The sequence below is a fragment of the Pithys albifrons genome, chromosome 14, assembly GCF_047495875.1.
Source record: "Pithys albifrons albifrons isolate INPA30051 chromosome 14, PitAlb_v1, whole genome shotgun sequence".
Classification (NCBI taxonomy): domain Eukaryota; kingdom Metazoa; phylum Chordata; class Aves; order Passeriformes; family Thamnophilidae; genus Pithys; species Pithys albifrons.
Window position 1 is genome coordinate 1466043 of NC_092471.1, and position 24091 is coordinate 1490133.

The 24091-nt window shown below is 57.0% G+C and overlaps 3 protein-coding genes across 4 annotated transcripts in view; 1 reads left to right on the top strand and 2 right to left on the bottom strand.

Annotated features, from left to right (window-relative positions):
* Position 1: 1 nt before the first annotated feature.
* Positions 2 to 4268, top strand: LOC139678555 (PDZ domain-containing protein 11). Of its 2 annotated transcripts, none has more exons than XM_071569448.1 (6): positions 2 to 109; positions 227 to 310; positions 850 to 906; positions 1271 to 1369; positions 1471 to 1531; positions 2520 to 4268. In XM_071569448.1, the coding sequence occupies exons 1-6, from the start codon at positions 23 to 25 to the stop codon at positions 2552 to 2554; spliced, it is 423 nt and encodes a 140-aa protein (XP_071425549.1). In that variant the 5' UTR covers positions 2 to 22; the 3' UTR covers positions 2555 to 4268. The 2 variants fall into 2 exon arrangements, with proteins under 2 accessions (XP_071425549.1, XP_071425550.1); XM_071569449.1 differs by lacking the exon at positions 2520 to 4268 and adding an exon at positions 2240 to 2513.
* On the bottom strand, positions 3332 to 10123 carry TAF9B (TATA-box binding protein associated factor 9b). The gene is made up of 7 exons (XM_071569447.1): positions 10053 to 10123; positions 9694 to 9775; positions 8860 to 8996; positions 8045 to 8179; positions 6966 to 7047; positions 6314 to 6427; positions 3332 to 3602 (listed from the first exon to the last, which is right to left on the bottom strand). Exons 1-7 carry the CDS (start codon positions 10101 to 10103, stop codon positions 3439 to 3441), a joined length of 765 nt encoding a protein of 254 aa, XP_071425548.1. The 5' UTR covers positions 10104 to 10123; the 3' UTR covers positions 3332 to 3438.
* A 2130-nt stretch (positions 10124 to 12253) lies between these two features.
* LOC139678392 (fibronectin type-III domain-containing protein 3a-like) overlaps positions 12254 to 24091 on the bottom strand; it is a 46216-nt gene continuing 34378 nt past the window's right edge. The window contains exons 14-27 of the mRNA XM_071569185.1: positions 23489 to 23663; positions 23188 to 23274; positions 22710 to 22848; positions 22120 to 22188; positions 21692 to 21810; positions 21486 to 21591; positions 20763 to 20938; positions 20117 to 20230; positions 19435 to 19584; positions 18826 to 19106; positions 17686 to 17898; positions 16985 to 17151; positions 16146 to 16267; positions 12254 to 14739 (exon numbers count right to left, since the gene is read on the bottom strand). Of these exons, the coding sequence (XP_071425286.1) occupies positions 14404 to 14739; positions 16146 to 16267; positions 16985 to 17151; positions 17686 to 17898; positions 18826 to 19106; positions 19435 to 19584; positions 20117 to 20230; positions 20763 to 20938; positions 21486 to 21591; positions 21692 to 21810; positions 22120 to 22188; positions 22710 to 22848; positions 23188 to 23274; positions 23489 to 23663 (2254 nt within the window). The 3' untranslated portion in view covers positions 12254 to 14403. The remainder of the gene's footprint in view (positions 14740 to 16145; positions 16268 to 16984; positions 17152 to 17685; positions 17899 to 18825; positions 19107 to 19434; positions 19585 to 20116; positions 20231 to 20762; positions 20939 to 21485; positions 21592 to 21691; positions 21811 to 22119; positions 22189 to 22709; positions 22849 to 23187; positions 23275 to 23488; positions 23664 to 24091) is intronic.

Genomic DNA, 24091 nt, shown 5'->3' on the forward strand with positions numbered 1-24091 from the left:
CGTGTCCCGGCGGGCGGCCAACATGGAGGACCGCGCGCCCTACGACGACTTCCCGGTGGTGTTTCTGCCGCCGTACGAGAGTCCCCCGGCCTGGATCCCGCCGAGCGAGGTGGGGCGGGAACGGGGAGGGGCCGGGAACGGGGAGGGGCCGGGAACGGGGAGGGCAACGGGGGGACACGGGGGTGATGCCCCGGCCCGGCCCCGGCTCAGGGTCCCGTCCCCGCAGCGCGTGTTCCACCCCGACTACAACAACGAGCTCACGCGGTTCCTGCCCCGCACCGTCGCCCTCCAGAAGCCGCCCGGGGCGCAGGTGAGACCCCGCGGCCGTCCCGGCACAGCCGCGATGGGGCCACCGGCACGGCCAGGCCGGGCCCGGGACTCCGACAGCGGGATCGGGTGGGGAGAGACGCGATGGCAGGAGAGGGGAATGGGAATGGGAATGGGAGGGGGCCTGGGAATGGGAGGGGGCCTGGGAATGGGAGGGGTCCTGGGAATGGGAGGGGGCCTGGGAATGGGAAGGGTCCTGGGAATGGGAAGGGTCCTGGGAATGGGAGGGGAATGGGAATGGGAGGGGGCCTGGGAATGGGAAGGGGCCTGGGAATGGGAAGGGTCCTGGAGAATGGGAGGGGAATGGGGATGGGAGGGGGCCTGGGGAATGGGAAACGGTCATGTGGAATGGGAGGGGGAATGGGGAGGCGGCCTGGGGAATGGGGAGGCGGCCTGGGGAATGGGGAGGGGGCCTGGGAATGGGAGGGGGCCTGGGAATGGGGAGGGGAATGGGAATGGGGAGGGGGCCTGGATCAAGAGAAGGGTTTCGGTGAGTGCATTTCACTGTGGCTTTTTCCACAGCTGGGCTTCAACATCCGGGGAGGAAAAGCCTCCCAGCTGGGGATCTTCATCTCCAAGGTGTGTCCGTCCCTGTGCCATTCCCTGCCCATTCCCCCTCCATTCCCTGTGCCCTTCCCTGTGCCCTTCCCTGCCCATTCCCCCTCCATTCCCTGTGCCCTTCCCTGCCCATTCCCTCTCCATTCCCTGTGCCATTCCCTGTCCATTCCCTGCCCATTCCCTGGGGAGCTGCTGGCAGTGCGGGGGCTCTTGAGCTGCCCCAGCCCAGCCCGGCATTGGCCACAGCAATCAGAGCGTCCTGGGCCACTTCCCGCTCCCTTCCCACCCTGGACTCGCTGGGGCCGAGCATTCCCTGTGCTCCCGGGGCCCGGGGGGGCTGTGTGTGTGGGCAGTGCCCAGAGCCCCCCGTGCCACCCCGTGCCAGGTGATCCCCGACTCGGACGCGCACAGGGCGGGGCTGCAGGAGGGGGACCAGGTGCTGTCGGTGAACGACGTGGATTTCCAGGACATCGAGCACAGCAAGGTGGGCGGGGGCAGGGGGGGCAGCCCGGGCCCTGCAGCCCCTCAGGCCGGCCCAGGGGCTCCCGGGCCCTGCCCAGCCCTGCCCAGCTCCCTGTTCTCCAGGCCGTGGAGATCCTGAAGACGGCGCGGGAGATCACGATGCGCGTGCGCTACTTCCCCTACAGTGAGTGGGGCAGGGCTGGGGCAGCGCTGGGGGCAGCACCATCCGGGGCTGGGGGGCACCCTCGGGCACTGGGGGCAGCACCATCCGGGGCTGGGGGGCACCCTCGGGCACTGGGGGCAGCACCATCCAGGGCTGGGGGGCACCCTCGGGCACTGGGGGCAGCACCATCCAGGGCTGGGGGGCACCCTCGGGCACTGGGGGCAGCACCTGCCCCGGGGCTGTGGGGCACCCTCGGGCACTGGGGGCAGCACCATCCCAGGGCTGCACCTGCCCCGGGACTGTGGGGCACCCTCGGGCACTGGGGGCAGCACCATCCCAGGGCTGGGGGGCACCCTCGGGCACTGGGGGCAGCACCATCCAGGGCTGCACCTGTCCCGGGACTGTGGGGCACCCTCGGGCACTGGGGGCAGCACCATCCAGGGCTGCACCTGCCCCAGGGCTGTGGGGCACCCTCGGGCACTGGGGGCAGGGGCAGGACGGGCAGCACAGCCCGGGCAGGGGGCTCAGCCCCCCGGGCTGCCAGGGGGTGTGGGGGAGGGCAGAGGGGGTTCAGAGCTCCTGGAGCAGCTGATTCTGCTGGGATGGAGAACACAGGAGGGAGCTCTGGCACTGGTGCCAGGGGTGGAGAGCCCTCCCTGGGGGTGCTGGTATTGGGAGGGAAGGGAAGGGCTGTGTCAGCTCCCCATTGCTGCCTCTGCACCCCTGAAGGTCAAAGATTGAAGGGGTAAGACCTGAGAACGAGTCAAGCCAGACAAGGATTCTTCATAGAATGAAAACTGGCCATTAAAAGGGAAAATGTGGAGTGGGGCAAGAGAGGATTTGAAACCAGCTTTGCTCTAAATGCCCTGGAATGAGTGGCTGGCTTGCAACAGTGCAGTTGCCCAGGCAGAGGGCCCCAGATCTGCCTGTGCCTGGGCAGGGGTGCCCAGAGTGGGTGTCTCCTGCCCTGGGGGGCTCCCCCTCCTCAGCCCCTCCTCTCCCCTCCCAGATTACCAGCGGCAGAAGGAACGCACTGTCCATTAGCAGGAGCTGCTGCTGGGCTGGGCCTGCACCAGCCACCCTCTGCTCTCCCAGCCCTGAGAGGGCCCAGCACCTTCCAGCTCTCCCTGCAGGCACAAGTGGCCCCTGGGCTGCTCAGGCAGCAGCTCCTCCCTGCCTGGAGAGGTGCCCAGACTCCCTGGGCTGGAGCATGGAGGGGACTGAGCCTGTGCTGCTGAGCTGGGGCTGGAACAGCTGCTGGAAGTGGGGTCTGGAGGGAGCTGCTCCAGCACCATCCCTGCTCCTGGTGGGGCAGGACCTGGGGGAGTGCTGTGCTGCCCCTGCATCCCTTGGCCCTGAACCTTTGTGGGATGTAAAACCACGAGGGCCTGAGTGTTCCTGAGCAAAGCACAGGCCTTGTCCTGCAAGAAATGCCCCTGGTCCCTTCTCTGGTGCCATGGAATTCTTTCCTTCTCATGTGCCCCAGCCCTGCTCTGCACTGCTGGGTTTGCTGGGGGATCCAGCAGGAAAACCCACCCAAACCAGTGCCCAGCCCTGGCTGCACTGGGCTCTTTGTGCCCCTGAGCTGGAATGACCCGGGATACAGGGCTGGGATGTTTGGAAATGTCCACTGCATCCCTTAAATCCTCCAGGAAGAAAGAAAATTACAGATGGAAATTACAACCAGGGGCCCCAAGATAAGGATGTCAAATAAGGGAACAGAGTGGTCCCCAGAGGAGCCCATGGAGTCCCTGAGGGGCTGTGACTGACTGGAGATCTGGAATAGATAAATATACCTGCCCCAGACCACCCTGGGGGTCCTGCACAAGACACAAAGTCTGGGTTAGAAACACCACTTTTATCTCCACATTCCCAGCTCTGCCCCCCCTCCCCAGTCCCTGTGGATCCCAGGAAGGGCTGCAGTTCCATCACAAGGTGTCATAGTCATCCTCGTCCTCGTGCTTCCTCTTGAGGGGGTTGGGGTCGCTGGCAGTGCCCTGGGACACCATGTTGGTGGTGATGAGGATGTTCTTGGGGCCGATGAGGGACGGGTTGATCAGCACGTTCTGCACTGTGGGGGTGGTCGGGGTGGCTGTGGCACCAGTGGGAATAACTTAGTGAGGGACTGGAACAGAGACTGGATTTTCGCCCAGTGAAACAATTTCCAGAGCAATAAAGCAGTGAGGTGGCAGAACATGCCAGGCTGAAATGATCCTGAGATGGATGGATGGAATGCCTGGAATGATCCTGAGATGGAAGTGGAGAAGGTGGGGAAATGCTTGTGGGGTGAGGACAGGAGCAGGATGGCACAGAGGTGGAGCCAGGGTGTGAGACACACTGATGGTCTGGCTGGCACTGCTGTGCTGGGAATGGGAATGAACACTGGAAAGGGGAGAGGGGATGTCATTTCCCACTTCAGGCTGCCCGGAGAAGCTGTGTCTGCCCCTCCCTGGAAGTGTCCAGGGCCAGCCTGGTCTAGTGAAGGTGTCCCTGCCCATGGCAGGGGGTGGGAGTGGGTGAGCTGTTCCCCTCCCAGCCCTCCCTGTGGCTCTGTGACCACCCCTGTGCCCCATGGCAGGGATGGGTCTCTGTGACCACCCCTGTGCCCCACGGCAGGGGTGGCACTCTGTGGCTCTGTGACCACCCCTGTGCCCCACAGCAGGGGTGGCACTCTGTGGCTCTGTGACCACCCCTGTGCCCCATGGCAGGGGTGGCACTCTGTGGCTCTGTGACCACCCCTGTGCCCCACGGCAGGGGTGGGTCTCTGTGGCTCTGTGACCACCCCTGTGCCCCACGGCAGGGGTGGGTCTCTGTGGCTCTGTGACCACCCCTGTGCCCCATGGCAGGGGTGGCACTCTGTGGCTCTGTGACCACCCCTGTGCCCCACGGCAGGGGTGGCACTCTGTGGCTCTGTGACCACCCCTGTGCCCCACGGCAGGGGTGGCACTCTGTGACCACCCCTGTGCCCCACGGCAGGGTTGGGTCTCTGTGGCTCTGTGACCACCCCTGTGCCCCACGGCAGGGATGGCACTCTGTGGCTCTGTGACCATTCCTGTGCCCCACGGCAGGGCTGGAACTCTGTGGCTCTGTGACCACCCCTGTGCCCCATGGCAGGGGTGGCACTCTGTGACCACCCCTGTGCCCCATGGCAGGGGTGGCACTCTGTGACCACCCCTGTGCCCCACGGCAGGGATGGCACTCTGTGGCTCTGTGACCATTCCTGTGCCCCACGGCAGGGCTGGGACTCTGTGGCTCTGTGACCACCCCTGTGCCCCATGGCAGGGGTGGGACTCTGGCTCTGTGACCACCCCTGTGCCCCACAGCAGGGGTGGCACTCTGTGGCTCTGTGACTATTCCTGTGCCCCATGGCAGGGGTGGGTCTCTGTGACCACCCCTGTGCCCCACGGCAGGGGTGGCACTCTGTGACCACCCCTGTGCCCCACAGCAGGGGTGGCACTCTGTGGTTCTGTGACCACCCCTGTGCCCCATGGCAGGGGTGGCACTCTGTGGCTCTGTGACCACCCCTGTGCCCCATGGCAGGGGTGGCACTCTGTGGCTCTGTGACCACCCCTGTGCCCCACGGCAGCGGTGGCACTCTGGCTCTGTGACCACCCCTGTGCCCCACGGCAGGGCTGGCACTCTGTGGCTCTGTGACCACCCCTGTGCCCCATGGCAGGGGTGGGTCTCTGTGGCTCTGTGACCACCCCTGTGCCCCATGGCAGGGGTGGGTCTCTGTGACCACCCCTGTGCCCCACGGCAGGGCTGGCACTCTGTGGCTCTGTGACCACCCCTGTGCCCCACGGCAGGGGTGGGTCTCTGTGGCTCTGTGACCACCCCTGTGCCCCACAGCAGGGCTGGCACTCTGTGGCTCTGTGACCACCCCTGTGCCCCACGGCAGGGGTGGCACTCTATGGCTCTGTGACCACCCCTGTGCCCCACGGCAGGGGTGGCACTCTGTGGCTCTGTGACCACCCCTGTGCCCCACGGCAGGGGTGGGTCTCTGTGGCTCTGTGACCACCCCTGTGCCCCACGGCAGGGTTGGGTCTCTGTGGCTCTGTGACCACCCCTGTGCCCCACGGCAGGGGTGGCACTCTGTGGCTCTGTGACCACCCCTGTGCCCCACGGCAGGGGTGGCACTCTGTGGCTCTGTGACCACCCCTGTGCCCCACGGCAGGGATGGCACTCTGTGGCTCTGTGACCACCCCTGTGCCCCACGGCAGGGGTGGGTCTCTGTGGCTCTGTGACCACCCCTGTGCCCCATGGCAGGGGTGGGTCTCTGTGATCACCCCTGTGCCCCACGGCAGGGGTGGGTCTCTGTGGCTCTGTGACCGCCCCTGTGCCCCATGGCAGGGGTGAGACTCTGTGACCACCCCTGTGCCCCACGGCAGGGGTGGCACTCTGTGGCTCTGTGACCACCCCTGTGCCCCATGGCAGGGGTGGGTCTCTGTGACCACCCCTGTGCCCCATGGCAGGGGTGGCACTCTGTGGTTCTGTGACCACCCCTGTGCCCCACGGCAGGGGTGGCACTCTGTGGCTCTGTGACCACCCCTGTGCCCCACGGCAGGGCTGGCACTCTGTGGCTCTGTGACCACCCCTGTGCCCCATGGCAGGCGTGGCACTCTGTGGCTCTGTGACCACCCCTGTGCCCCATGGCAGGGCTGGGACTCTGTGGCTCTGTGACCACCCCTGTGCCCCATGGCAGGGGTGGGTCTCTGTGACCACCCCTGTGCCCCACAGCAGGGCTGGCACTCTGTGGCTCTGTGACCACCCCTGTGCCCCATGCCAAGGCCACCCCAGCCGTACCTGACTTGCCGGCGGGCTGGGAGGGCGGGATCTGCACCGTGAAGCGCTGCCCGGCCAGAGACACCGGAGCCCCCACCTTGGCTGACACAGACACGGCCTGGGCCGAGGGGGTACCTGCAAAGCAAAGAGCCCCTCAGAGCACACACCAACACACACCCCTCCCTCTGCTCCCAGAGTGGAACCTGTGGGCATACACAGGGTATGAAGAGCCAGATTTCCAGGGAGAGCCACACACTGACTCATCTTCCCACATTAACTCCAACCCTGCACATTCCAGACCATAAACACACAGGAATTTCCAAGGGCTGAGCCCTAAATTTTGTGAACCTTTTAAAAATGGATCTTTTACAGTTGTGTTTAGTTCAGGGTCATGCTGACCCTGAGGAAAAACCCTTAAAATTCAGTAAATTTCTTGAACAGTCTCTTAAATAAAGAATTTATCACAAGCACAGAGCATTTGTAATGTAAATATCTATCAAAGATTATCATAATAATAAAGATTAAATTATTAAATTAACTTTTCTGAAACTGTAAAAAAATACAAAGTCCCGTGACCCCCCAACAGTCCCTCAGTCACTGGAAAGTGCCTTAAATGATTCCCCTTTATTTCCCTCATCAAATGCAGGGGGGCACCCCCCGGGGCTGTTCCTACCCAAGGTGGGTGTGCTGGGCCTGCTGCTGACGGTGCCCACGCTCAGGCGGGGGACTGTGATCCTGCCTGCTGTGGAGGAGACCTGTGGGCAGAGAACCAGGGAGTCAGGGAAGAGAGGAAATCCCCCCACTGAGCCACGCAGGGTTTGCCAGCCAAGTCAGTCTTTTCCTTCTGAATCAGGAACAACTGAGAGGGAAGAACGAAATACCCTTTCACATCTACACCAAAGTCTGGCTTGTGCCTTTGACAGCCTGATGTTCAACCTGACAGTTCCTCCTGGACAGCAGGAGGAATTTCTTCCTGGAAAGGGTGGGCAGGCACTGGAAAGGACTGCCCAGGGAGGTTTGGAGTGCCTAGCCCTGGGGGTGCCCAAGGCAGGACTGGCCGTGGCACTCAGTGCTCTGGGCTGGGGGACAAGGTGGGCATCGGGCACAGGGTGGGCTCCAGGGGCTGTGAGGGCTTTGCCAAGGTGGGCATTGTGCACAGGGTGGGCTCCATGGGCTGGGAGGGCTTTGCCAAGGTGGGCATCGGGCACAGGGTGGGCTCCATGGACTTGGCAGAGCTTTGCCAAGGTGGGCATCGGGCACAGGGTGGGCTCCATGGGCTGGGAGGGCTTTGCCAAGGTGGGCATCGGGCACAGGGTGGGCTCCATGGGCTGGGAGGGCTTTGCCAAGGTGGGCATTGGGCACAGGGTGGGCTCCCTGGGCTGGGAGGGCTATTCCAAGGTGGGCATCGGGCATAGGGTGGGCTCCCTGGGCTGGGAGGGCTATTCCAAGGTGGGCATCGGGCACAGGGTGGGCTCCATGGGCTGGGAGGGCCTTTCCAGCCTCACTGATCCTGTGATTTTCCTTTAATGCTATAAAACTCAATGGATTTTATAACACATTCTCCATTTCAAATGAACTGGCCACAAGAATATTTTCAGTGTGTCCTGCAGACAGAGAGCACTGACGGCTCCCAACTCTCACTGACACGCTCAGGGCAGTACCTGCCCACAGGTGCTTTCCAGAGGTGTGGAAACCCACCGTGCCACCCCCAGTGCCACCCCAGGAGGTGCATCCCCACCCCAGAGCCCTCACCTTCTTCTGCAGGGCCTTGAGCCGGTAGTTGGGGGCGGTCAGGCAGTACCTGTCCGGCGGCAGCCGCGGCCCCGAGTACGGCTTGATCAGCGGCAGCGGCGTCTGGTTCTTCTGGCGGGCGATGTCGAGCAGGAACTGCGGGCACAGCACGGCGGGTGGGGGGCTGTGGGTCCTGCCCGGTGTGGGGGGCAGTGGGGCGGGGGGCACAGGGGGCAGCGGGGCAGCAGGCACAAAGGGCAGTGGGCACAGGGGGCAGGGGGCACAGGGGGCAGCGGGCATAGGGGGCACAGGGGGCAGTGGGCACAGGGGGCAGCGGGGTGGGGGGCACAGGGGGCAGCAGGCACAGGGGGCACAGAGGGCAGCGGGCACAGGGGGCAGCGGGCACAGGGGGCAGCGGGGCGGGGGGCACAGGGGGCACAGGGGGCAGCGGGCACAGAGGGCAGTGGGCACAGGGGGCAGCGGGGCGGGGGGCACAGGGGGCAGCGGGGCGGGGGGCACAGGGGGCAGCAGGCACAGGGGGCAGCAGGGCAGTGGGCACAGGGGGCACAGGGGGCAGCGGGCACAGAGGGCAGTGGGCACAGGGGGCAGCGGGGCGGGGGGCACAGGGGGCAGCAGGCACAGGGGGCAGCGGGCACAGGGGCAGCGGGCACAGGGGCAGTGGGCACAGGGGGCAGCGGGCACAGGGGGCAGTGGGCACAGTGGGCACAGGGGCAGCGGGCACAGGGGGCACAGTGGGCACAGGGGGCACATGGGGCACAGGGGGCACAGGGGGCAGCGGGCACAGTGGGCACAGGGGGCACAGGGGCAGCACTCACGTCCCGCGGCGGGGGCGATGTGAAGGACTGGTCCGTGCGGCACTGGATGGCCAACCGCACGTCGTCCGCGTCCACACTCGACTTCTTGGCGTGGCTCGAGTAGATCTTGGCGTCCTCCAGGATGGTGGTCACGTACCCTGTGGGCACAGCCCAGCTCAGCCCGCCCTGCCAGGGCTGGCACTGCCAGCACAGCTCTGCCTGCGGGGTCACTGCTCCCTCTGCCAGGGCACGGGGAATATTGGGAGGGAATTCTGCCCTGGGAGGGTGGGCAGGCCCTGGCACAGGTGCCCAGAGCAGCTGTGGCTGCCCCATCCCTGGGAGTGTCCCAGGCCAGGCTGGACAGGGCTTGGAGCAGCCTGGGCTGGTGGGAGGTGCCCCTGCCATGGCAGGGGGTGGGACGGGATGAGCTTTGAGGTCCCTCCCAACCCAACCCACCCTGGGCTGTGACGCCGTGATTGCTTTTAAGGCAGTGAAAGATCTCCAGCACCACCGAGCCCGGGGTTAAGTCTCCCAGGGAGAGCCCGCACCGGAACATGGACACACAAACCTCCCCCTGCTCCAGCAGCACCTCCGGCAGCCCCCCAGCTCCGGCAGCACCTCCGGCAGCCCCCCAGCTCCGGCAGCCCCCCAGCTCCGGCAGCTCCCCAGCTCCGGCAGCCCCCCCTGTTCCATCAGCCCCCCCAGCTCCGGCAGCCCCCCCAGCTCCGGCAGCGCCCCCTGTTCCAGCAGCCCCCCCTGTTCCATCAGCCCCCCCAGCTCCGGCAGCACCCCTGTTCCAGCAGCCCCCCCTGTTCCAGCAGCGCCCCCCGCCCTCCCCGGCCCGGCCCTGCTCACTGTAGGCGAACTCCAGCATCTGGTTGATGACACGCGGCTCGTACTCGGTGATTCCCATGTCCTTGAGGATCTGCGCCATCACCTGCGCGGCACACGGGACCGTCAGCCCCGCTCCCCGCTCCCCATTCCCCGATCTCCCATTCCCCGCTCTCCCATTCCCCGCTCTCCCATTCCCCGCTCCCCATTCCCCGCTCTCCCATTCCCCACTCCTAATTCCCTGCTCCCCATTCCCCACTGCCCATTCCCCGCTCCCCATTCCCCACTGCCCATTCCCCGCTCTCCCATTCCCCATTCCCCGCTCTCCCATTCCCCACTCCCCGCTCTCCCACTCCCCGTTCCCGCTCCCCATCCCGCGGTACCTGCGCGTCTTTGGGCGCGCTCTTGGGCGACGCCATCTTGGCCGCCTCCATCGCTGCCGCTCACGTGACCGCGGAGCGGCGCGCACGGCTACGGCGGCCGGGAGGGCGCGTTGCTATTGGAGACGCGGCCGGGCCGTTGCCATGGAGACGCGGCCGGGCCGTTGCCATGGAGACGAGGCCCGGCGGGGCTGCAATCTCCTTTAATATCAATATTCCTGGGCCCAAATGCCGCTCAGCCCCGCGGGCTGGCTCAGGCTCCTTCCCCAGGCTGCCCTGTGTGCTGTTGTTGCCTTTGAAGGCCACTTTAAATTGCCAGCATTCCCAGGAATCAGTGACAGCGACAGTGCGTTCCTGCACATTCCCACTGCTCTGAACCCAACTGTTCCACTCGGGAAGCAAATCCACCAGCTTTTCCCAGGCTGTTTCCGTGGCAGATCTGGAGCCATTCGGAGCATGTTCCCTGCCCATCCCAGCTGGTCCATGTGGGGTCCCATTCCCATTCATTCCCTGGGATAACCCTCCCCGGGGACCTCCCATGGAAGCACCCATGCAAAGCCCCTGTATGTCCACACTTCCCTGTAAATCCCCTCCCCACTCCTCCTCCCTGTGTCAGTCCTTTGTTTCCAGCCCATGGATATCCCCTGTAGATGTGCCCCTTCCCCTTGGATGAGCTGATCCCAGCCTGGAATGCCGGATGCTGGTTGGGCACATCCCTGTTCTCTTCCCTTTCCCTTATCCAAAAGTTGGCAAATTCCCAGCAGATGAAGCCAAGCTCAGGTGGAATTCCCGCCCAGCAGGACCTGTTGGAGGTGCAAGCAGGACACAACACAACATTCCTTGTTTCCAGGTATCCAAGTGTCTGAATTCCCGAACAAACACTCCCAGGAGGGCAGCAGGAGCCAGGATGTGCCAGGCAGGGCAGTGGCTTCACAGGTTCTGGGATGTGCCAGGCTGTGCCCACTCCAAGGGGCTTCACAGGCTCTGGGATGTGCCGGGCTGTGCCCACTCCAAGGGGCTCCACAGGCTCTGGGATGTGCCAGGCTGTGCCCACTCCAAGGGGCTCCACAGGCTCTGGGATGTGCCAGGCTGTGCCCACTCCAAGGGGCTCCACAGGCTCTGGGATGTGCCAGGCAGGGCAGTGGCTGTGCCCACTCCAAGGGGCTCCACAGGCTCTGGGATGTGCCGGGCTGTGCCCACTCCAAGGGGCTCCACAGGCTCTGGGATGTGCCAGGCAGGGTAGTGGCTGTGCCCACTCCAAGGGGCTCCACAGGCTCTGGGATGTGCCAGGCTGTGCCCACTCCAAGGGGCTCCACAGGCTCTGGGATGTGCCAGGCTGTGCCCACTCCAAGGGGCTCCACAGGCTCTGGGATGTGCCAGGCTGTGCCCACTCCAAGGGGCTCCACAGGCTCTGGATGGGCAGGGAGAGCAGGACGAGCAGCTTTGGGCTGTGCCCGACCCCCCTTGCTGCCTGTGCCCCATTCCCGGGGATGGAGCAATTCCCGAGGCTGTGGCTGGACACATCCTGCTCTGCTGGCTGTCCCTGCCCCTCGGGATGTGCTCCAGTTTCCCAGAGCCATCCCTGGCTTTTCCAGCCCAGCTCCTCATCCCTGACCTTCCTGCAGTGCAAACTCACTCCGGGCTGTGTCCGACTGTCTCACTGATGGTCTAACAGAGCCTTTCCATCCTCTCCTCCTCACCAGGCTCCTGGGAAGGGATTTCTCTGCTTTCCAGGACCTTTTTGTTACTCACAAACCTGGGAAACAGGACTCAAGTCCTCTCCTTCCCCCAGGAGCCAGGAGGGCAGTGGAGGAGAATCCAGGCCAGCTCTTTGCTCTCCCAAGTGTAAGGAAAACAACCTGTAAAGGTGTTTGAAAGGAAAACAGCAAGAAATTCCTTATTTTGTTGGGTTCTGAACACATTCCCTTCTTCCTAAAGGACAATTCACTGCTCAGCCCTCGGGTCTGTCCCAACACCAACCTGAGCTCACACAAAGGGTTCAGGAATTCCCACTGCTGACACAGGAAAAGGACAGTGACATTCCAGCAGGAAAAGGACAGTGAGATTCCAAAAGTCCCACAATTAAAAAAGCCTTTCCAGAAGAAAATTAATTCAGCCCTTAACAGCACTGAGCACGTTGTTTCCCCTTAAACTCCACATGGCACAAATGGCACCAAACCCCACAAAACCACCCGAGCCCGGAGTCAAATTTGAATACATTTGTATTATTTATTGGCTGTATTAAATATATTATCTATTTGATAGTTACAATTTAGTAATACAATGCATGGCAGCTTTAACATACGTTTGACATACCTCAAAAATGACCATACAAGAAAACTGAGGATACCTAAAATACATTAATGCCACGAGGGTACATCCTTCTGGGATGGAAACAGCTGATGGAAAATCCATATTGCAGTAAAAATCCCAGGTATTTCTGGAATTGTGGTATTTTGTGGCAATGAGAAAAGATTTTTATTTTATTTTTAGCAGTCATGACTTGTTAGTATTTACCCTGCAATTCTAATTTCTCTTTTAAACCAACAGGAATATTATTGCCAAGTAACCCTCTCTGAGCTGGTTTGAGGAGTTAAGAAATAACCCTTTGGCAACGGAGATTTCTGAAGGGTTTATCTGGTTGGTTTATCAGTTTATCTGCTAAAGGGAGACTATGAGGAAAATAAAGACAGATTGTAAACTCTTCTGCAAACTAAGGACTAATATCTGTATAAAACTCTTTCTGACACTGGAGGGAGAGATTTCTATGATATAATAAATGATTAACTTAAAGTTCTGCTACAAGTAGAACAATACATTCAAACATACATTTTTTTTTTCCCAGGACTCTTAATCAAAATAAATAGAGTACAAAATGCAGAGTATGTTTTGAAAAGATTAATTTCAGATTGCACCATAAATCTACTGTGAAGAGGATTAAGCATTACTGGGCCATAATTTAGGTTTTCCACATCTGAAATACAACACAATGCCTCAAACTGACACAACGTTATTCCTCAACTGCCGTAGGACAAAGACCCTTCAGGTGATGAATCGTGACAGGGGACACTGGAGCTCTGCCACCTCCACCCTCTGCTGGACCAAGTGGAGCCACAGATTGGCCAAATCCCCCAAACCCACCTTTCTGTGGCATGTTCCAAAGGCTGCTGGCCAGACCCATCCTGAAGCACCGGGAATTGGTGAGTTCCAGCTTTCCAACTCTTTCCCTACTGGAGCTGGAGGCTCCTCCTCTGGGATCCACAAGCAGATGGAACACAACAGTCAAATGTAGTGCACAGTGTCCACAAAAATATCCCCCAGCCAACCAGGACGGGTTTCACACACGTTCATAGCAGGCTGAACATTCCCAACAGGAAAACCATGGAATGTGAAGCTGCTACCCCTGGGTAGCAAGTCGTTTAAAACATTGTAGAAATGTTATCTAAAAAGAGCTCTCTCAGGTACAATTTGATTGCTGGGATTAAGTTAGAAGGGCACCCAAAAGCAGGCTGAAATTTTTATTTTTCAGGTTAATAATAGTACAAAAATTGCTCAGTTTGAGCCAAATAGTGTAACATTTATCATAAATGCACTCCTTCTCCTTGAAGACAACACCACCTGTGCTGTTCTGAGCACGCTGCACAGGGAATTACTTTTCTCTCAGGCACTGAGAGTGAAATGTGGATTGGGCCAAAGCTGCTCAGGACAGCAGGAACTCTCTGGTCACACAGGGGCCTCTCCTCTGCATCCTGCTCGTGCTCCAGCTGGCATTGATTCCGATTAAAACTCTAAAAACTGGCACCCTCTACGCCAACACTTGAAATGATTATTACTGAACCCCAAATATTAAAATAACTGTAAAGTAGTAATATCACTAAGTCAATATTCTGCTTTCCTTCTACAGTCTAGTAAATGTGGTATGCTCTAGTAGGCTCTGCAGTTCTGCTCTAAGCTCAAGCACTCGTGCTGCTGGATTTCATGGATTTCATGGATATCAACTACAACAAAACCTGACGGAACAGCCGTCGGCTCCCGCTGCTCTGGTGGTGCTGGGCAAGGCCTGTTCTAGCAATGGCTTCCCTCTCCAGGGGGCTGGGATGGGAGAGGGGAGGAGGGTGCACACCCCGTGCACCGTAAGGCAGTTACTGCTGTTCCCTGACAGCTCACCCTGACTGCAGAGGACCCAGATCACCCTTTCTACAGGAAACGTGTGCTCAGCGTTTGGAAGGCTCTGCCCACGGCGGCAGCCGGCGATGGGAGCGCCCGGGGCTGCTCCGGCTCGGATGTTCCTTGGGACTGACCACAAACACCCAAAGAGCTTCAGTCCAAGAGCTGAGCACGGGCGGGCGCGGCTCTACTTGATGACGAAGTACTGGATGACGACGGCGAAGAGGATGGCGACGACGGCGAAGCCGCAGAGCAGCACGATGGCGATGAGGCGCTCCTCGCGCAGCGCCGAGCCGGCCCGCGCCGCCACCGCGGCCGTGCCCGTGCCCGTGCCCGTGTCCGTGCCAGGCGGGCCCCGCGCCGGCCGCTGCACCCAGAACGCCGTGCTGGGGCTGTAGGGGCCGTACAGCTCCGGCGCGCCCGCCGCGTCCTGGCTCTGCCGCCCCGCGCACACCCGCGCCCGGTACTCGCAGTTGGGCTGCACCCCCGGCAGCCGGAACGACGTCTCGGGGCCCTTGTACACCTGGCAGGGGACACGGGGGACACTTCGCATGGAGCCACACCCCGCGCAGCACCTGGCACTGCCCGTGGCACCGCACAGGGGTGTGCAGAGCTGGGCACCGCCTGCACCCATGGGAGCCCAGAACATGCTGGGCTGGGAGGGACCCACAAGCATCATTCAGTCCAGCCCTCAGCCCTGCACAGGAACATCCCCAGGAGTCACTTCCTGTGCCCCAGAGCATCACCCAAACCCTCCTGGAGCTCTGGCAGCCTTGGGGCTGTGCCCACTGCCCTGGAGAGCCTGGTCAGTGCCCACCACCCTCTGGGGGAAGGACCTTCTCCTGACATCCAACCTGACCCTGCCCTGGCACAGCCCCAGCCATTCCCTGTGCCCTGTCTCTGCCCTGGCACAGCTCCAGCCATTCCCTGTGCCCTGTCCCTGCCCTGGCACAGCTCCAGCCATTCCCTGTGCCCTGTCCCTGCCCTGGCACAGCTCCAGCCATTCCCTGGGTGCTGTCCCTGCCCTGGCACAGCCCCAGCCATTCCCTGGGTGCTTTCCCTGCCCTGGCACAGCCCCAGCCATTCCCTGTGTCCTGTCCCTGCCCTGGCACAGCTCCAGCCATTCCCTGGGTGCTGTCCCTGCCCTGGCACAGCCCCAGCCATTCCCTGGGTGCTGTCCCTGGTCCCACAGGGCAGAGCTCAGTGCCTGCCCCTCCCAAGGAAGTTGTACCTGCACTGAGGTCTCCCCTCAGTTTCCCCCTTTGCACCTGAACACACCAAGTGCCCTCAGTGCCCTCACACGCTGCCCCTCCAGGCCCTTCCCCATCTCCACTGCCCTTCTTTCAACACTCTAATGGCTTCATATCTTTCTTTCACTTGTGGTGCCCAAAACTGCACACAACAGTCACTCTCTTCAAAAAACTTAATAAAGTCTCAGCTTAAATTTCTGGCCAGTTCCTGACTCTTGGATTTGTGATTAATCCAAAGCCTCTTGCCATGCCCCACACTGACATTTTTCTGGTTTTCCTCAGAAAAATGAGGAAAAAAATCGCCCTGCACTACTATTACTCCTTAAAGCTCCTCCACAAACAGGAGGCTGTGACTAACAAGGCAGTGATGGCACAGACCATGAGATTTAAGAATCAAGAGCCAAAAGAATTGTTGGGAGAACAGGAAAAAACAGTGTTTACCCACATCACCCTTTCTGAAATGAAAAGCCTTCCTGCCACCAGCATCACCAAACAGAATTTCAACCTTCAAACCATGGAATCACAGATGGTTTGGGTGGGAAGGGACCTTACAGGCCATCTCATCCCACCCACTGCCACAGGCAGGGACACCTTCCACCAGAAATCCCCACACCTTTTTGTTTGTAGTAATTTTTACAAGTAAAAACTCCTCGAGTTCCCGACGCTCCACAGAAGGTACCTGATCAAACTCTCTGCCAGCAGCAAGCTGAAGGATGTAAACAATGGAATCTCCTTTCATGGGCTGCAGAGGTTCCCACGTGATTTCATACGTGTTCTCTTCCAGCTGGTTTGCTTTGGGTGCTGAGGGAAAACAAAGGGATTTGTTGGTGTTTCAGAAAGAGAACCGTGGTCTCTACAAATGTAGAACTGTCCTGCTTAGAGGGAACTCATTCCAATAATTTTAAGCAATTAAGATTTATTTTTTTCTTCTCTATGTTTCATGGCATAAGCTTAAAAAATGGTCCCTGCAGCATTTGGAGGTTACACTTGTCTGTGTTTTCAAGGTGACAGGATGAGCCTCTGATGCCTCAGGCTTGTAAAGAGGAGCAGCACTTTTGTATCACTATAGAAACCAGCATTTCTGCCCATGTCCAGAGCTGAAATTACATGTTATAAACAAGGTTCAGACAATTCATCTTCCTGCAGGCACTCAGCACTCTGATCCTCAGGATGATTTTAACAACAACCTTTGATGTTCACCTGAGAAAGGGAAGATCAGAGGAACTATCTGTGCTCTCATTTGCTACACGCTGTTGTAACTTACACCAAGTGATGGATAACCCTGAAAAACGCCTTCCCAACTGGCAAAAGGTCAGAATGCTCAGGTCAGGGGTGGAAGAGCTGCAGTGCAGGAGAGGCCACACCAGCAGAGCCCTTCTCATACCCACAGAGCCCCTCACAGCGAGTTCCTGCTCTCTGTCCCACAAAGCCCTGGAAAGATGCTGGGCTGGGCAGTCAGGCTGCAGGAATCTTGCACATCAGTGGCTTGCAGAGGTTCCTGGGGCAGTGTCAGCTCACCTTTAAGAGATGCAGGTGGAGATTTAGTTGTAGTGAAAGCGTAAACTTGGGAAAAGTCTCCCTCTCCAGCCTCGTTGTAGGCCTGGATCCGGAAATAGTAGGTAGTGGATTCGCTGAGCCTCTGTACCTTGTAGGTGTGACAGGGACCATTATAGACTGTGACAAACCTGCAAACACACACAGCACACACCCATCAGCTGCTCAGCAGTCACACATATCTAGGGACAAGTGGAACACTCGGATCCAACTGCAGGACAAAGAGGTGACACCACACTGGGGGTGTCCCGGGTTTCCCTCATGCACAATGGACACTGGGCATCCCACTGAGGATGCAGGACCCAACTCCTGCTCTGAATCAAGAGAAGGACCCTGGAACATACCAAATAAATTGACATTTCAAGTTAAAGAACAGCTGGTCACCTTGTGTTTCCTTTATGCAAACTGAACTTTGTTTTAAAATTTCCGAAAAATAAAACCCAACTCAAGAAAATGTTAAGACATTTATTATTTAAATAGTAAAGAGCATTTACTGTTTACAAGCTAATAGAAGTGCAAGTTATTGACAGCATTTCTGGCTGAAAGATGGGCTGCAAAGCTGCAAACTAAGGGGTAAACTTTGGGATGCCCAAATGAGTCACTAGTGCAAACAGAGGCAGAATACCTAAAATACCTTAAAAAGTAGTAACTGAACAAGATCTTACCTGCCAAACCTGTCCTCCATCTGCAAGTTGAACTGTGTAGGGTTGGTAATTAAAGCTCTGCTGGGCCCTTCTCCCCATTTCAGTTTAAGGCTCTGGTAGCTGAAGACCACACATTCCAGATGAGGAGGGTCAGGAGGTAGTGGTTTGGTTTTGGCTTTCATGGAATGACTGAAAGGACCGACTCCAAGGCTGTTTATGGCCTGTATCCTGATTCTGGGAATGGGAGAGAGCAGCTACACAGTCAGGAAAAATGCTGGGTAATAAAGCAAGAGTTAAAATGTACAGAACATAACTGCAAACAATAAAGCAATTAAAATGCAGTCAGCAATTAAAACTGAAGATCTCAAATCTGAACTCAGCTTTACCCAAGCCTGAGTACGTCACACAGGAACACTCATTACCTGTCCATTCATCCATCTCATCCATCCATCTCATCCATCCATCCATCCATCCATCCATCCATCCATCCATCCATCCCATCCATCCCATCCATCCCTCCCATCCATCCATCCATCCATCCATCCATCCATCCATCCATCCATCCATCCCATCCATCCCTCCCATCCATCCATCCATCCATCCATCCATCCATCCATCCATCCATCCATCCATCTCATCCATCCATCCATCCCATCCATCCATCCCTCCCTCCCTCCCATCCATCTCATCCATCCATCCCATCCATCCATCCATCCATCCATCCATCCATCCATCCATCCATCCATCCATCCATCCCATCCATCCCATCCATCCCTCCCATCCATCCATCCATCCCATCCATCCATCCATCCCTCCCTCCCTCCCATCCATCCACCCATCCACCCATCCATCCTCTTTAGGCCACAACCCTGATCACCCCTTTATATGAAACAATGGAACATTCTAAACCCAGAAACCTTAGAACTAAGCCTTGGCTTTGAGGCAGAATGTGAATTTAACACCAGGACTCAGCTCCTGCCAACATCACGCCTTGAGTCTGGCTGGATAGGACGATTCCGGGATTTTTTTTGGAGTCACAGAGTAAATTAGGCAAATGGTCTTTCAGCTGAATGAAAAATTGCTCTAAAATTCACACCACTGCTCTCAAAGCTGCTGATCTGAAATCCTCCAAACGTGGTTTCAGAACAAAGCAGGTATTACCTGTACAGAGTGTCAGGCAGCAGGTTCTCCAGGACGTGGGTTGTGCTCCTGCCCACAGTGACCAGCTGCTTCTCCCCATACTCTATGTTGTACCCTGTGATCTCTGCCCCATGGCAGCAGGGCTCTTCCCACTGGATTGCAAGGCACGTGGAGAAAGGAGCAGAGATGTCCAACTGCTCCTCCTCCAGGAGGTGCAGCACAGCCACGGCTGCCGGCACCGACGCGGGCGTTGTCACCACGCTCGTGTCCCCAAACAGCCCCACTCCAGCCACGTTCACAGCCTGCAAAACACACCAGGCATGGCTCACCAAAGCTGTTTGCTACCCAGGCAGTCACATCTATCACACCCTTCTGTGTGGTCTTGAAGTAACAGGGGAGAGAATGGAAAATCTCCAGAGTAAAATGTGAGCAAAGTGTCTGGTATTCCATGGCACTCTGGGTCTGAACTCTCTTCTAGATACAGGGAATAGGAGGGACTGGGGGAGAAGGGCAAGTATCTTTCCCAATTACCTTGTAGGTGACCTGACTTCATTCCTCTCTAGCTGAAGTTTTTCTCCAAACTGCAAGAACTCACTCGTGTGCTCAGTGACACCAAAAGGCTTTTCCTACCTGTACTCTGCAGTAATAGGTGGTTGCAGGTGTGAGCCCTCTGACTTCATAGCTCTGGCAAGGGCCAGTGTAGATGATGTGCATGGATCCCTCCACCTGGCCCCAGTCCAGCCTGTATTCCGTGATTTCTGCACCGTTGCACGCCGGGCTCTGCAGGGGTAGAGCAGAAACTCAGCTCAGCTGCTGCACTTACACACCCACCACACGGGTGGGATCTCTGCTTCACTGAGCAGAGACACTGGGGGCCAATCACACAATTGTTAGGGTTGGAAAACACCTCCAAGGCTGTCTAGTCCAGCCTTTGGAAGCACTGGGGCTGACACATGAGGTCTTTTCCAAGGATTTTAAATCCAGCTTGTTAAAAGGTGACACGTGGCTGTAACACCACCACAGATCAGACCAAACTTTCATTCACTCCCAGTCTCCAACCAATTACATGAACTAAACTATTACATATTGGTTACCATAACAAGGGGAAGATTAAATGTCACCCAACTCATCATGATTGAAAGGAGTTAAACAAAGTGTACAAACCCAACATGTACATCTATAAAGGCATGAGCTTAATACACTCCATCTCTACATTTATTATTTCTCCCATTTCTGTGTGTTGTACATGTGTCACTACAATTCTGAGAGCCAGACACTGATTTGGGGGTTACTCAGAGCCATCAACACCTACCTCCCAGGAAACCACAGCACAGGTTGCACTTTTACAGGTTATCAGGGGTTTGCAGCACTGCTCGGGGGGGCCTGGGGCAGTGGAGAGCTCTGCCTTGTCAGAGTGGGGCCCAAACTGCAGCAAAACACAACTGCATGAGCATAGCAACAGCACCAGAGCAAAAACTGATGTACAACTGGAAAAGAAATTATTTTTAACATGACAGAGCCATAAATAGCAAAGTCCAGTGCTCAGTTCCACAGCACCACTGAAGATCCCTTGCAGGGAGTTCCCTCTAGGCTGGTCCCATTCCCACAGGGTATCTGAGATCCTCCACTCCAGGGTTGGAACTCCTCCCTCCCCCAGCCAGGATCTGGCTTTCAGAAGCAGCTGGGGACTGTTTCACAAAGACTTCCATGCAACCAACATTTATCCCACCCTTTTTCCAACCTGGCATGACTTGCACACACCCCTCACCACACAGTGCTGTCCCCACACCACCCGCTGCAGAGTCTGAGCCCACTGGGACACACCAAACACTTTCCTAAGGCATTATTAAGTGGTTCTTCACAGAACACAAGCTACAAAACATCCTGAGACTGGCACAGCAGCCCCATCCCTGCACACTGTGGTGCAGAGCAGATGAGACGTGGCAGGCAGTGGTTACCCCGACTCTGTTCCCTGCCCGGATCCAGAAGCTGTAGGTCCTCCCTGGGAGCAGGTTGGTCACCACAAACTCAGCTGCTGGGCCCTGGTACACAGCCCTGCGCTCATCCTGGTCAGAGTCTGCCATCTCCAGGATATATTCTGTAATGTCAGAGCCTCCATCTACAGTTGGGGGGCCTAGGAGACAAAAACAGACTGGTTTTTCCTCTATTAATTTCTAAATTCTAGAAGTTTTTATCATATATCTGAGCAGAAACACTTTATGAAGCTTGCTTTCTCCCCCAGATACTGAGAGTTTAAGATGGCCTCCAGCAGGGTGTTTTTTCAGATATTTTCCCTGTTTTCTTCACAAAACAGTGTATCTTCACTACTTTTTCATTATCTCCTTTACTGAGGTTACAAGAGCTGATTTTTAAACTGCCAAACAAGTGCCAGTCATGGGCAGGCAGGAAGATTTCTCACTGGGAAATATTTATGTCTGCTGAAGTCCCACTGCAACGTTGCACATGCTGCATCACCCAACCAGAGGTGATCAGAACCTTTGGTCTTAAAACCCCACAAAACAAACCCCAAAACCCCACCCCAAACCCCCAAACCACCCGAGGGCACAGACTGCGTCTCGTTATTTTTATTGCAGCTTTCTTTTCCCTGATGATCTCAACAGATTGTTTTTTCTTGGGCACTGAAGGCCAGAGCAGCATTTTGCTCAGACACTGGTGCTCACCCCACTGCAGAGGGATCTCCTTGGGCTTGGCTTTGCCTGCCAGGGCTGGAGCAGGACACGGGCCGGGGGGAACCGCTGGCGTCGTAACTGTCGTGACATCAGAGGCCTGGGGCAGGACAGGACATTTCAGAGCAGAGACACCAACATTTTGCTCAAACATACACAGAAGTGGCTCCCAGCAGCAAACTGACTGTCATGTTCCTCACCTGGCTTTCCCCCCCTTTACTGACACAAGAAACTCGGAGTCTGTAGGAGGTGCCAGGCTGGAGGTGGTCACACACGTGCTCCCTCTGGGCCCCGCTGTAGATCATGTCCCATCTCCCTCCTGGGCAAAGAAATCAAACACTTTACACTTCAAAACCCCTGCAAAAACCCACCCTGAAAATCCTCTCACACAACTGTTGAGACACTCAAGCCACAGAATCAGTTTGAAATGATTAATTACAGAGAGAACAAGCACAACACGTGTGCAAACAGTGATGGCTCCAGCAGTGAGGAAAGACTCATTCAGGTTGGAAAGGACCTCCAAGGGCATCAAGTCTAAACCATGTCCCCAAGTCCCACATCTACACGTGATTTAACCACCTCCAGGGCTGGAGACTCATACCCTGAGCCCCCAAAGGTGATTCCTTACCAGCTGATGCTTCTGAGATTTCCAGAAAGTATTTCGAGATGTCTGATCCTCCATTATCTTTGGGGGGTTCTGAAAGAGAGGGACATCTCAGACCAGGGAGATCACAAAACCTGGCATTGTTTTGTTATCAGCTTTCTCAGAGAACACATTCACTGACTGTAGAACACATTCAAGGAGAAAACTCAAAGAGAAACAGAAATCAGTGTTCTTAAAATAGTCACAATACATTTTTCAGAGCAATTTTTTTATTATGGATCATGATTATGCCAGGAAAAAAACAGGAAAAAAACAGGAAAACAACTAGGAAAATAGTACCAATTTCAGGTACCAGCTCTTAGCTTTTAAGGGCACATAAGAATTACTTAAGCATCACAGCACATCCAGAGATTATCAGGACAGCAGCTGCAGCTTCTCTAAAATCAATGAAGGAAATCACCACTTTTTTACCACAGCCCCCAAACCATTTTCTGGTAATGTTGAGTATTTCTCCTGCAATAACAATATCTGCAGAGACAAATAATCAGCCTGAGTTCCCCTCTAATTTAATGTGCACCCCTGAGTGCTGCACATACACACCAAAAGGCACCTACCCCACGTAACCTTCACGCTGTGGGAGTGGATCTTGCCCTTTACAGCTGGTTTACTTGGGGGTCCAGGTTTGTCAGGATTGGTGCTGTGTTCCACCACCTCACTGGGGCTGCTTTTTCCTTCACTGTTGTAGGCAAAGAGCTGTTTCAGGAGGGAAAAGAATAGGTAATAAATGCTTTGTTTAATGACAATAATATCTACTGACAATATAAAATGACAGCAATATTGCTGCTGATTTACAAAATTCTTCTATTAAAAAAAACAACCAAAAAGTGACAACAATTTAAGAGCAAACAGAATTAGTCAGTGGAAAAAATCTGATCTGTTTTAGGACTTCACCAAAACCTGTTCCAACAACATGTAATTGTTGAGACAACAGGTAATTTCCTGCTGTCTCAATACACTGTCTGAGCTGTATAAAAATGCCAAACCCAGAAAAGCAGAGTCATCATTAAATTAGGAACAAAATACAGTACAAACCCTGAACTTATAGGATGTGCTCCTCCTAAGGTTTCTTAAAGTGCATGAGAGCTCATCTCCATTGTACTGGGGCTGGAACCCATAACCCTGGGGAGGAGGAAAACAAGGACAAACACAGTCACTGATTTCTAAGCTAAAACAACAAACAGGGCAGGTCAATCACGACTTTTTAGCTTGAACTTCATCTGTTTACCACGAATTACACGAAATACTCAGCAATGCAAAGGGAAAACAGAGTTAAAGCTCTATTTGAGCACCAGGGAGGGTGAAGCTGTAGAGGTGAACCAAAGCCAGCACTTACAGAGCCTTCCTCCTCCATGTCCAGGATGTAGGCGAGGGGGTCCCCGGGGGCGGCGCCGGCGGGGGGGCTCCAGCTCAGGGACATCCAGGTGACACCCCAGTCACGGCATGTGGGGGGCGCGGGCGCGGGGGGCACCGCCCCGGCCGTGCAGAACCACACCGGCTCGCTGAATGCACTGTGGAGGGGGCACAGTCACCATGGGGCACAGGGCATGGCATGGGGGGCACAGGGGGCACCGCCCCGGCCGTGCAGAACCACACCGGCTCGCTGAATGCACTGTGGAGGGGGCACAGTCACCATGGGGCACAGGGCATGGCATGGGGGGCACAGGGGGCACCGCCCCGGCCGTGCAGAACCACACCGGCTCGCTGAATGCACTGTGGAGGGGGCACAGTCACCATGGGGCACAGGGCATGGCATGGGGGGCGCGGGGGGCACCGCCCCGGCCGTGCAGAACCACACTGGCTCACTGAATGCACTGTGGAGGGGGCACAGTCACCATGGGGCACAGGGCATGGCATGGGGGGCACAGGGGGCACTGCCCCGGCCATGCAGAACCACACCGGCTCGCTGAATGCACTGTGGAGGGGGCACAGTCACCAT

Bases quoted from the DNA above. Each gene is read 5' to 3' on its own strand.
- LOC139678555 (XM_071569448.1), top strand. From the start codon at position 23: ATGGAGGACCGCGCGCCCTACGACGACTTCCCGGTGGTGTTTCTGCCG. The intron at 1,370-1,470 runs GTGGGCGGGGGC...CCTGTTCTCCAG, and splicing joins AGGACATCGAGCACAGCAAG to GCCGTGGAGATCCTGAAGAC. The intron at 1,532-2,519 runs GTGAGTGGGGCA...CTCCCCTCCCAG, and splicing joins CGTGCGCTACTTCCCCTACA to ATTACCAGCGGCAGAAGGAA.
- TAF9B (XM_071569447.1), bottom strand. From the start codon at position 10,103: ATGGAGGCGGCCAAGATGGCGTCGCCCAAGAGCGCGCCCAAAGACGCG. The intron at 8,997-9,693 runs GTGAGCAGGGCC...CTGTGCCCACAG, and splicing joins GATGCTGGAGTTCGCCTACA to GGTACGTGACCACCATCCTG. The intron at 3,603-6,313 runs GTACGGCTGGGG...CTGGTGCCACAG, and splicing joins CCAGCCCGCCGGCAAGTCAG to CCACCCCGACCACCCCCACA.